Source organism: Rhinolophus hipposideros (genome assembly GCF_964194185.1).
Source record: "Rhinolophus hipposideros genome assembly, chromosome: 9".
In the NCBI taxonomy this organism is placed as follows: Eukaryota; Metazoa; Chordata; class Mammalia; order Chiroptera; family Rhinolophidae; genus Rhinolophus; species Rhinolophus hipposideros.
In genome coordinates this window covers 32367211-32380778 of record NC_138055.1, presented here as the reverse complement: position 1 = coordinate 32380778, position 13568 = coordinate 32367211, and the positions used below count along the sequence as shown (strand labels likewise).

Genomic DNA, 13568 nt, shown 5'->3' with positions numbered 1-13568 from the left:
ATCTCTTTTCAGATTCTTCTGAAACTCACAGTACTTAATCTTTACAGATAAATTCTTGCAACTCTGCTTTTGCTGGCTTAGTTCTTTCAAGTGTAAGAATTCTGCATAAAGACTTCTTTCCCCAGGATATTGCAAAAGGATCACAAGTTTTGCAATTTCTTCTTTGAAATCTGGATATACAATTTTTAAAAAGGTAGCGTATGTGGCAGTGTTTTGTCCTACCTGTTATATAATAAATTGAATGACTCGAGGAAAAATACTAGAATAAACCAAATGACAGAACTTTTTGCTGACAGAACTTTTTGCTTTATATCTGCATTTAATAGTGTTTCAATTAAAGGAAGCTAGCATCAAGTCATAGGAGAGATACCCAGATATAAAATATAAATAAACATATCACATCAAGTGAAAACAAGGCTGGAAGGATCTGCTTAATGTCATGTAGTATTTTCTTCTTTATGGACAACTCTGAACTCGAATGATACCAAACAGACGGTCTTTACCATGTTCTTAAAAGTACACATAAGAGTACACAATCTTTGAAGATACTGGTATGTTTAGAATGAAGATTTATTTTGGTAGAAATGGTAGTAAAAACCAACCAGCATAAAAACAATGAAGTTGAATTTTAATTTCTCCATGACAGTAAGTTATATCAAGTCATCTCTTATTTTTCAACTTGACCTAGAATCTTTGGAAATCTACCTAGTGTATTTTATTAGAATTTTGTTTTGTGAAGCTTATATTAGTATATATTAATAGTATGTTAAGGTCCAATATCAATCACATTTTTCCTAAAGCATGGTTTATTTTAAATTTTAATTTACTTTTGAACAGATAATGCTTAAACACAATATAAAGCTCAAATGGTACGAAAAGAAACACAAGGACCAGTGTACTTCTCTCTCACCCCTAAGTACCAGAACCCAAACAACCCCTACCCACAAGTCCCTGGGGCAACCAATATCACTGTGTGTATCTGTGTGTCTATTCATCTAAAATAATTGCTTTCATAGTCATGAAATATCTCTTTTTTCCTCAAATGACTTCATATAATACCTACACTTTTGTTTTACTATTTCTTGGAGCTCACTACATAAAGAGAATGCTTATTTACTCCCATTTTTGCCTGTGCTATAAAACTTTTTAATCTTTGTAAATCAGATAAGTGGGAAATGGTGCCCTTTGGGGTTTTAACTAGCACTTTTCATATTATGAATAAATTTGAGCATCTTTTTTCATATATTTTAAGAGTAACATTCTTTTTTTCCTCCCTGGAAAGTGATTTTACATATTTGCCCATTTAAAAACTGGGTTGTAAGCCTTTTTCGTATTGATTCATAGCACTTCTTTAATTATAAAGGAATTATTCTTTAATTGTTACATGAATTACAGATATTATGCGTGCATGATAATTTTCTATACCTGAATTTCTCAATTTGACATATTTAGAAAGTCCAGCTACATTCCATTCCGAGTCCCTGCCCCCATCCCTACCTCCTTCGTTTTTTTCTTTCTCTCTTTCTTTGTCTTCCATTGTTTTCTGTGGTACATTAATAGTTTTATTTTTAACATTTCAACACCTCATGTAACTGGAAAACTTTTGTTGTAAAGTGTGAGGCACAGATCCAACTTTATTTCCAGACAATGAGTTAGTGGACTTTAATTCACCTATCCTATTTCTAGATTTAATTAAAATATATTAATGAAGCATTATAACTCAGTTATCCTACTAGCATTTTATGCTATACAAAAATTAAAAAGTAATTACATTTTTTTGAAAATTTACATTTACTAGTAATAGTCTATAAAATTACATTTATAAAACCTTAACAGGCATTTGAAATAGATAACTGTCTACTTACCATTTCTTTACAATAACCATAATTTACTATTACAGCTGTTTAACTATTATAAAATATTCATTATTTTTTAAATAAATGAAGATTATTCTTTATCATCTCTTGATTCTTTGGTTCTCCATTAATTTAGGAAATGAGCAGCAACTTTAAGGCAACTATTTAGTTATTCAGATTTAGTAGCAAATTATCCAAGTTTGAAGAAATTTTTATATTAAGGTTCTAAATTTAAAATAACATTTTAAAGTACAAGAAGCAATAACTACAAGTTTTAAAGTAGACACACAACTCTAAGATCACAGACTAAACTATGAACATTGTTGTTTCTGATTATAAAGAAAAACTACCCACTTGTATTTCCATATGGCCATGGCACTTTTCATATAATAGATTCTATTAGATACTTCATGGTCATCAAGCACACTAGTATAGAGTTTTCCTTTAGTAGTAAGGGATTTTACATTTATTTTTAAATAGTGCAAGTCTGCTCAATCTAGGCATACCTAAGAGAAAATAGAATTGCTAGGCCATTATTATACTGGGGGGAGAGGGAGGCAAAAAAAATGTATACAGTGGACACTTTGGTCAATGTTGCTCAGGCAGTAGTTCGTCGTAATCAGAAATGTCTGGATGCTGATGGTAACCAATTTGAGCACCTCTTGTAATTGCAGAAGTCAAACATGACTTGTGTTCATCTTTTGTTATCAGTATATATTGAGTATTACATTTTTAATTATTTTTTCCTTTCTTAAAATGTGTATACATTTTTTAACCCCCTCTGTATTAATCTTCAACTTTAAAATTTAAGCTGATTCAGTACTGCCATTCTCTCATACAAACATGCATTACGCATTTGTAAAATTATTCAAAATCTGAACTCAATAATATTTTTAAAAATGTAAGTCATTTACTTATTAAAATGTAATCTTATTACATTATATTCCAAGCCACCGTTTCTTATGTCAATTACCTTAAATGTAATTAGGTTCATGTAATAAAAAAATGAAATAATTATTCTATAATTCTAAAGTCCATTAAGAGTAATAGTAAGATACTGATTACCAATTATACCAACTATCAATTATTAACAGTAAGCAAAATAACTTACTCTGCCTACAGGGCTCATTGGATGCACTGCATAATCCGAAGTCATGTTATAGTTAGAAGCTTCATTTATCATACTTATAGGTCGCTCCTTCTTTTCTTCAGATGTCATAGTTGGAACAGTCCTGAAAATATAATATGTCAGAATGCTAGAACTTGCTGTCCAGGTAAATTACTTTACAGTAAAGGTCCCCAGAGTTAACAATGCTGGTATCCTAATTTTTAAAAACAGTTACATACTAATTAGAGCTTAATAAGCTCTATGGTCAGAGCTTAATATTTACAAGTACTTTAAATATAACACTTCTAATCACAACATGATATGATTAATATCATATTTACTTTAATAAGCATTATTACAGATATTCTACTTGATCATCTAACTGGAAACTTTAAAAATTTAGTTACAAAGTAGCTATTCTACTATTGAAAACAATGCTATCAATAACTAATATTTGTGAACAGATTAACAGCATGTAAAATATTTTCACACGTTTCATTTGATACTTATAAAAATCCTGAGAAGTGGTAATTACCACTATCTCTGATTTAAGGATGAGAAAAATTGAGCCCAAGTTAGTTTAACAATCTGAGTTTACAGTTTCTGACTTTGCATCCTGGGCTCTTGAGTTTCCTCTCTGTTTGAGCTACTGTAAAAACAGCTTCTGAAACTACATTCTTCATTTGGAAAAAAAAAAAAAAATTAAGTCATGTTTCTATACCACAAATAGTAAACAAATGCCATTCTGTTATTATACTTGACTTCAAATGTCCACATGAGAAAACTGTTCAATTGTACTGTATTAAATATGAATAATAACTACAACCTCAATGCTAACTCCATTTTGAACGGAGGAATTGCATGAAACTCTTTACTTACTGTTCATTCACTACAAAAATACAATTGTCCTGTGATGGCTGTCCTGTGACTGGATGTTTACAGGTCACTTTCCTTTCATTATGGCTGAAGAAAAGAGAAAAAGAGAAAAATATATGTACTTCTACAATCACAAATGTTTTACTAATGTTCTGGTAGCAAAATAGTCATTTCTTTATTATAACATTAAAGTTAGTGAATAAAGGAAATGAAATTCAAGCCTTCAGGTGTTGAAATTTCTAAGAACACCATTTCTACTATCTACTGTGTGTACACATGTATGTAAACGCTACTTACAGTTTTACTATACAGTTAAACTCACCTTTCCACTGTGATCTGACCTTAATTCTTTCTTCTCACTATTTTATAAACAAAGGTAAGTTGATTTGGCTCCACAACCATTGCATTTTACATTTGACAGGTGGGCCACAAAAATAACTATAGTATCTACCCACCTTCATTATTCTGTATCTCAATTTAGGCATCTAATGGCAAATTCACATAATACAAGTAAATAAAAAAATACCAGTACTCTATATGGGCAACAGTGCATTAAAAAATAGAGAGTACCACAAGAAGAGCAATAATTTATGGTGTTTTTATTTTACAAGAGTCCTTATATACATAATGTAATGGGATTAATTTTTGTGATACTTAAGTAAAATATGTTATAGAAAAATGGAATCTGAAGGAGAAAACAAAAACTTTAAATGAAATATACAAATGACAACAGAAACAAACAAAAAAATCTACTTATGTTTGATGAAAAAAATTTGCTTTGAATTAAAGGATGACTATTTTTTGGAGAATAAGACTTTTGCATAAGAAATTCTTTCAAGATTTAAGTGATAAAGCAGCCAATGTAGTTCTTGAAATGAGAATAGAAAAAAAATCTCCAACTATTTATCTAAGCCCAAAATATCAGACGCCAAAGTAATATACATTGATATATTAAACACATATCATTTGAAAATTACTATTTTTCCCATTAGTTTTATAGCATAAATCAACCCATCATTGGTGTGCCTCACCCTAGAAAATTTACTTTCATTACAGAAAAAATTTTCAAGATGTTGTACTGAATATTGCTTTGTTAATCTTAAATGATTATTACATGTGTTCTGGATTGCAGGAAGTCTATAACCACCAGCCACAGCATGTTTGGCAAACTTCAGATACTTAGGTTCCTTTTCCAAATCTTAACTTTCATATTTTTATTGGTAACTCAGTATTTGCAATTCTAGCCATAAATAAAACTAAAATCATATAAAAGAAAAGGTATACAGCTTTAAAAAAAATTTACATATTGACAATTGTGGCAGAATGATTTATGGAATATAATGTGCTTGTATTATTCCTTTAGTTAACTGGTCTACTAAGCACACAGTACTACTAAATTATCCGCTTTTTGTGATAGTTCGTCTTTATACAAACACATTCAACAGGTTCTAAATATTTATGTAGGGTGAAATTTTCACTACAGAAAAAAGTATGCAAGTGACTTCCTTGCCAGCCGATTTTAAAGTACCATAGTGGAAACTAAAATCTCATGTGGTATATAAGTTTATATAATAAGCAATAAATTGATAACAGAATAACTAAGGAAGTATAGTCTGGAGAGAAGTGAAAAATAATTGAAGCATCTGAAGTGAAAAATAATTGAAGCATCTGAATGTGTCAAGGTATATAAACTCTGATGTTTAACCAGAATAAAGCACTGTGGGAAGAAGGGGGTAAAGTAACCTCTGATAGGGTTTAGACACCTTAATAATGAAAAATGGAGGATAGCCTTTTTTTTTTTTAAGCTTTTCCTTGGCAAGGATCATTGAAGAGCTAGAGTTGGTTGAGTGGTAGCTAGAACAGAAACATACAAATTCTTTTCATAAATACCAATATTGCAAAAAGAAAATAAACACCCCCCTATATATTGCATTATTTCCCTATGCTATGTGATTTTACCTGGGAGGACTACAGTAGACTCTAATGCTAATATGCCAAAAGCTCCAAATTATAACGACATGGCTCTGCAATGGTTATTGGACTAAGAGAGTATACTGACTTCCTGAACACTAAATAGATCTGAGTACCCATTTCACAAGGATGCAGGGCAATGGAGATATTTAAATAACGCATGATTAAAATGGAACCCAAACATTCTTTTCCCCAAAAGTAGATGCTATTTCAATAAAATTGACATTTTTTATCGTGCAAGCACTTTTAAGTTTTAAAACCACAATGTCTTAAAACTAAATAAAAATGTTAGCATTTCATCTTAATTAAAAGACCACTGACTAAAACCAATATGAAATATGAATACATTTATTTTCTTCTTTTCCTTTTTCAAAGTATCCAATGTGTTTTGTTATCAAATTGGCATAAATATTCACATAAAATCTGCAAGAACACTTTAACACGAAAGTCTTACTATTTTTTAATGAAAGGAATAAACTTTTATATTACATCTGCCAAATTGTTAAAGTAAACAAAGAAGTCCTCTGAAATGTTTATTCATTTGTTCTGACTTACACAATACTCCTAAAATTTGGCTCTTGGTTACAATTTTTAAAAAACCAACCAAACAAAAAAACTCCACAAAAATTATATAGCACATTTTCTAAAATGTTAAATCCCCAAAATCTGTACAATGATGTATTTTAGGTTATAATCACTGAAGATTACTAGGTTTCTATAAAATTCAAGTTCAGAAAAATTAGGTTTTACAGGAAATTAGAATAATAAAACTCATCTCCTAATCAAACATTCTTATCAAATAGAAAAACCAGCGTAATGTTTTCTAATCATTTCATCCAAAATGAATTAAAATAAAAGTATGATATACCAAAATTTCAATTCCAGTCATGACTGTTTAAACGTGGTAATTTTCCATTACCTAACAGGACTGCCCATCCTCATGGCTCTTGTGTAAATGTATTTTTATATACATTTTATATATTTAAAAACTTATTCTAAATACATTTTTAAATTTCAAAACCATTCCTTATTATATTGGCATTTACACTTCATTTTTATAGTATATTGCATTTTTAAGTACTGTCATAGTAAAGGATAAACATAATTTATAAATCACTCACAGAAAAGAAATATGAGTTAAACAAATACTGAGCCAATAAATGAAATCAATGTAAATGAAATCCAAGTGACTTTGAGGGTGGGGGGTGGGGAGGGGATTCCACAAGGGCATCACTGTTAATGCACAGAATTCTTTTACTACATAATACACTGATTCTTTAATACATATAGCACAGCTGGGCACTGTGGGAGGTGGCCAGCCCACTGTTAAGTGTCAGGTCATGATCACTGTCCTTGGCTCAGAAGAGAAATGGCTGCTTAGGACCATGGGGGAGGGCAGCGGAGAAAATGATTGCCAGCCTTTCCTCAATTCTACCAAAGTTTGTCCCCTGCATTATTTACAAAGCGTATGTTTTCATCCCACACTGGCCATCTTTTTTGTAGTCCCCAGCTTTCATTTTTTTGGGGAAGCGCCTCAAAATCCAGATCAAGAGTTCCATCAGTTTCACTGTAACACTTGGGTAGTAGTGTGTTCCAGTGCACTTTATATATTAGGGAACAATCTGAGCATCACATAAATTCCACACTTGATCTTGTCTGTGAGAAACTCTAGGTGAATGCGGAGAACTGCACCCAGTGGAATTCCAGCCACAGAGCAATACAAAAATCACACATCTGCACAACCTCAAACATCTACGAGCAACGTGAATTCATTGCCTGTTATGTGAAACACACCCATCCATGTGTAGTGATACAATTTTCTAATTTCAGATAAGCCTACTTCCACATTTCCCAATAACTCACAAGCTGAAACCCTTCCAATGTCCACTTCTCCAAACTACAGGTCTTTTTCAAGTCAAAATGTATTTGTAGTATTTTTGTACTTTATAACCATTTATTTTAACATGTGTGTAACTGTTCGACCACTTAATAGGTTTCTGTATTTATCTGTATGTGTCACTAATGAAGTTTTTGAGTGGCAGGCTCCTAAAGCCCATTTTTCATAGAAGTCCCATGCTTTTCATTGCCCGACTATGCACAGCGAGGTTACTTTCGGGAACATATGTGTCGTGTTACAGCAAAACTGTACTACTAAATTAGGAACTAACATACTTCTATCCTACTAGAAATGCATTTTGACAGACAAGGTATCACTTTCAAAATCCTTGCCAGGGATTTTATGCTCTTCATAAATGAAAAGGAAAATCTGGAAAGATACGGTTTTATATAAATTTGTGTTAGAGGAATACTTATAAAAAAGGGATAAAATTCAGGTCTTGATATAAAACATACTTATAGTCGCCGAACAAACTAATTCCCATCTTGTCTCTGAACTCACTGTGGCACAGCAAGTCCAAACTTTTCTAAAGATGACACCACGCGTTCCCTTACTCCTACTTCCAGACTTCTGTTTTGGATATTTTAATAGGTAGATTTAAATCAGTGCTTCTCAAGTGGGAGTGATTTTATCTTCCAGGAGACATATGGAAATGTCTGGCAGTATTTTTGAATGTCACAACTGGGAAGTTGCTACTGGTATGTAGTGGGCAGAGGCCACACAGGATGCTGGTAACCATCTTACAATCAGCAGAAAAGCTTTTGACATGAAAGGTACCCAGGTCAAAATGTCAGTAGCACTTAAGTTGAAGAAACCCTGCACTAGATTATCATAGCCCTCTAACGAATAAGCCACATTTATTAGTTCTCTAGAGACAACAGAGGCTGCAGGAAATAATGGCGGTTGAGAGCACAGGTTCTAGAATTACACTACTTGGTTTGAATCCCAGTTCCTTCATGTACTAGTGATGTGAAGTTTGGCAAGTTGCTGTACCTTTCCATAACTTAATTTCCTCAATTTAGTAACAGGAGCTTTGTTACAGGTTGTTGGTTAATTGTTTCAGAACTAGTCTAGGTACCAGGGATAGCAGTGAACAAAACAAAAATTCTTGTCCTCATGGAACTTAATTACTTTCTAGTGGAGATGATTATGAAGATTAAACATGCCCTGGAACAAAGTAAGTCCTCGATAAGTATTTATTTTTGTTATGAAGTACGGGACTTTCATTATATGTTATCATTAGATTACCTTTCAGTCAAGTGTTTATATTAAAACACTTTAAATTAGCACCTACCCAAGTAATTATTTAAAACTCATGTGACTCCACTACTTATTATATACTGTAAAAGAATAAAGTTGTGATCTCTCTTGGTTTTCCTGCCCTGGTAAAAATATCTGCCTCTAATACGTCAAAACGATAAAGGAGAAAAGCAATTGTAATATAAAAGCTCCAACGGAAGGTTAGCTGTGTTTTTATGCTAGCAAAGGAAGTATGCATGTGAGAAGGTTCTTAAACAGTGACAAACACTTAAAAACATGAACTCTAAATGGTAAAGGTAAAACTAAAAAGCTTACAGAGGAAAACATTAGAGAGAAAAAAAAATGAACTCAGCTAGTCCAGAGAGTTCGGGACTGAAGGAAATAGAACATATTCACTCGCTCAATATGAAGATCATGCTACATCAAAGGCCCAGTTAAAAGGATTGACTCAATGCCATTTTTGGAAAAGATATCAAGAAACTGAGAAATAGCAACACAAATTGCTTGTCTTCAGCATTATGTCCTCTTCACTATTTATTACCAGACATTTAATCATTTACTATAACTAGAAGATCAAATGAAAGACCTGCCTAAAGCCGCTATGGAACTATTTCATTCAATAATAATTTGGTTTTAAAGGATCTTAGGATGAATAAATCAGTGTGTGCATAAAAAGGTATTTCTATTAAATTATATAAATACCAAATTAAAAACGACATGACTATCGTAGATAGAACAGAAATTCATCATTCCACCCAATTCCTTTTCAAATCTTATATATTTGGAACCAAATAATGAATCATGTAGATAACTGCACCGAAAAGCTAGGCTAAGCTGTGCTATTCTTAGGCAGTTCCTAGTGTTTTGGTAGCCTACATAAAAAGGGAAAGCTGATAAACTACACAGATCCTATAAACTATCTACAGTAAGAGTAACTTACAGAGTTTGCATCAACTCTAGTAGCAGGTGCTTTTATATAACAAATAAATTGTACGGCAGCGCTCTGAATATAGGAGAAGTTGGTATTTTTGTCCCTTTTCACAGTCACTGGAGTGAGATTTTTTTGTTGTTCAGTCCTCAGCTGACTTACAGAGTATGCCAATGGCACCTCTAAAGAAAGCAAAGACACCCCTCTGCCCCCACTAAACAGATGCATAAAATGTACAAACTGCACATTACAAATATAAACCCCAATAAAATTATGAGTTTAGAAATTGAGAGGAATAAAAGATGTTTGCTAATATGGTGTTTCAAATTTCTAGTACAATGATAAAAGTCATTAATACTGAAGCAATATTTCATTATTAGTGGATGGAATGTTATTCAAACTACACAAGGGAAAAAAATGAAAGGATTCAGGACAATTAAGTAGGGGCTGACAAATGAAATCTAGTATTAAAAGTCCTGCTATCCAACAATAGGCCAAAACTATGCAATCTTTGTTGAGTGTAAAAAACCATAAGTCCTCTATCTGATACTTACATACAGGTAAAAATACTTTCATAAGAAGTTCTTTAAAACATTGATATTTGTTTGATTTTTACAAAAATAAACAGTACTAACAGTACTAGATTTACTAATTAAAAATTAAGAGCAATGCTACATTTATCAGTACATATAATTCTCTGAACCAAGTATGGAAGTATGGAAAGGAGCTATTCGTGATTTTAAAATAAGAACACTGTGATTTCAAGGAGATACGATTACTCACAATCATGTTATATGGTAGCAACGATCGGCTTGTCTTATTTAGTTAGGTACCCTCACAGTCACAAATGGACTGTTGTAGTCCGAAATATCACACGCAGACCACAAGGTCCAAAGGTGAAAGGAAAGTTTGTCTTTACATATATCTTTTCAAGAAGTTTCCCAAAATCTCCCTGGCAATCTTTTTATAGACTGTCATTAGATAGACATATTAAGAGTCAATGCCTAATTCAACCAATGGTAAGTGAACTTACCTCAGTCAAGGGCCTCAACTTTGCCTGTTGCCAACTTAGAGGAAAGTGCATAAAATGAGGTTACATTCTAACAGCAAGGAAGAAGGGAAAGGGACAGGCTAGTAGTTAAGAAAACACCTCATTTTTCTTAGAGAAAGCAACTCACATACGTGCCAAGAAAATACTTGCACTAGCATTCAAAACTAGATTTCTCTTGTTTTACTTGGTAAAAAAGAAAAATGGTTTTACCCATTTTTTTCCTTTAGGAAGCTTTGTGAAAGTAAAGAGGGTGGTTTAACCTGAATTTATAGAATTCCTTAGGTTTTATTTCCACTCAGAAAATTTTTAAAAAATGTTTTGGCCAATTAATAACTACATATTGGCTACTTGTTAGTACTGCAATTCTCTACTGTGGGAGTACTTGTTCTTGTTTTGTTTTTCAAAAAACACCTTTATTTCATGGGTAACCACAGTGACTGCTTTAATACAAATTGTTTTTTAATTTAAGAAATAAATGTTGAAATTGCTATTAATATTAACATAATGTCAATAACAGCTGATATAATTCTTCTGAGTGATACGTTAGACAAAGCAAGCTTTATTAGGTAGTGTTTTATATGTGTAACGATGGCAATGAGGTTGAAAATTTATCCACTAGGCACAAAAAAATATGTATTTTAGAAAACTCTCTCCCACAGAAGAGATTTTGGCTATCTCTTATTAAACTCAGATGCAAACCATTTGGACTTGCCCGGAATCGTGTATTTCCTTTGAGAAAGAAAGAAGGATTTAATTTAGTATAAGAAAAATAGAGTATCATGGTGGTTTGGCAATTCTTCTGGTAACCCTGGTAACAAAGCCAGCCTGTGTCATGACTTGGACTTCTCCACAGACCCAACCCATAAAAGAAGCCACATACCCACAATGTCATTGGATTGGAGCAAGGCAAAAGGGTTGTGGAAATTATGGAAGCTATTGTATTTCTCAAATTCAGGCAGAAAACTATATAGCCAACAATTCAGATGTGTACTTACAACTCTTTTGTTTTCAGTATCCTTCTACTCAAACCAAAAAGAGTCTTGTACAGACATTCTCAGTCTGGCCTTGGTTTCATTGTACTATCAGACAATAATACTCTCCAATTTGTTTTAAAATTTAAGAACTTTTATCAATAGAAATCATAAAGTCTTATCAATTTGAGACTCAAACGGTCTCAAATTAGGTTAAAAAAAACTCCATATTTGAAGCAGTGACTTATTTATTAAATTAGTTATCTTATTTATTAAGTCAATTGGTTCTATGGTGGTCCAAGTAATGTTTAATATGGTTAAATGTAAAGTTCATTAATGATTTATACAGATAACCATTTTAGTTTATTTTCATTTTAATAAAAAGAAAAATATTATGTTGAAATCTGACTACCACAATGACTGTTTCTGCAATTTATTTTTAAACTGAAAATATGCTGGCATGGAAAATTGTGCCTATAATTAAAGGCAATGTTTTAAGAACAAAAGAAAAACACTAAAAAAGCCCTGTCTTTTCTTGAGAAACCAAATTCTTGGGCCTGAGTTATATGAAGACATAACCACTGAGTTAGTAATCTAAAAATTATAATTTTTGTGTGTGCAAAACATGAAAAGTATATAGTTCCTTTCCCCACCTTCAGTTCTAAATGCCATTTGCCTTTAACTTAGAACTGCTTCCAGACATCCTGCCCAAACCTCAGTGATTCATTTACCGACCATCTACAGATTCTCCTTAAGGTCTGAACCCTTTATTTTCTACCCTCTCTTCTCTCATCATTTAGAAAATGGAAAATCTCAGGTTTCCTAAAGGAATAATTCATCAGGTGTGAGCACCTCACTGATCCTCATTGCAGCAATAAATTTTAAAACCATCACCTTAATAAGTAGCACTTGAACATCAAACTTCAGGGCTACTCACTCTCGGTTGTCACAGCCTATACTTGAAACTTGATGATGGATCTCATTTAGACATTTTGAGGTATTACTATCTTTGCTTTACAAATGGGTAAACTGAGGCTCACAGTATTTACAAAGTTATCAGAAGTCACAGGGGACACGCCTCGAGGTACATCCTTTCCAGATCCCACCTTTCAACTGCTGCCCCTTCCTGGATTCAGCACAGCCAACAGTTCTGCCCTACATCTTCTCCCATGTTTCTGCTCAATGGCACAAAAACAAAACAAAACATTATACTTTCGATAGAGGTAGGTCTCTTCCCTCTTCCCTGGACTGTGAACATGCAGCCTCCCTCACTTCTTTACCCCTCTATCTCACTACTTAGCATCACCTCAAGTCTATTTCTGTCTGAAGCACAGTAATGAAACCTTTTCTGATTCTAATTTTAAGGCCAGTATCTCTTTTCCATCTTCCTAGTCTCTAAAGCTTGACAATCTTGTTCCACTCTTTGCTGCTCAGATAAAATTACCACAATATATTCACTAATGTTACCTCACATATTCCTGATTTTACGTACCAAAGAATTTAAGTACAAATAACGACAATTGTAAAACATGGGTTTTATAAAAGAGGAACTGAAAATCTTGCTTTTCCCAGTGGGACAATGAGTATGATGTAATGCTTCAAGTACAAAGCTGAACACATTATTATAGACTAGGAATAATAAAGAAAAAA

At 32.6% G+C, this 13568-nt stretch overlaps 1 protein-coding gene across 17 annotated transcripts in view; it reads right to left on the bottom strand.

Moving 5' to 3' along the window:
• Nucleotides 1–13568, bottom strand: part of PLEKHA5 (pleckstrin homology domain containing A5) — a 208649-nt gene that overhangs the window by 78781 nt on the left and 116300 nt on the right. For all 17 annotated transcript variants that reach the window (XR_013994064.1, XR_013994065.1, XR_013994066.1 and 14 more), the window contains exons 4-5: nt 3844–3927; nt 2968–3088 (exon numbers count right to left, since the gene is read on the bottom strand). Coding sequence is in view for 10 of the 17 variants with exons in the window: in XM_081060761.1 (XP_080916887.1) it covers nt 2968–3088; nt 3844–3927 (205 nt within the window). In the remaining 7 variants the exon portion in view is untranslated. The remainder of the gene's footprint in view (nt 1–2967; nt 3089–3843; nt 3928–13568) is intronic.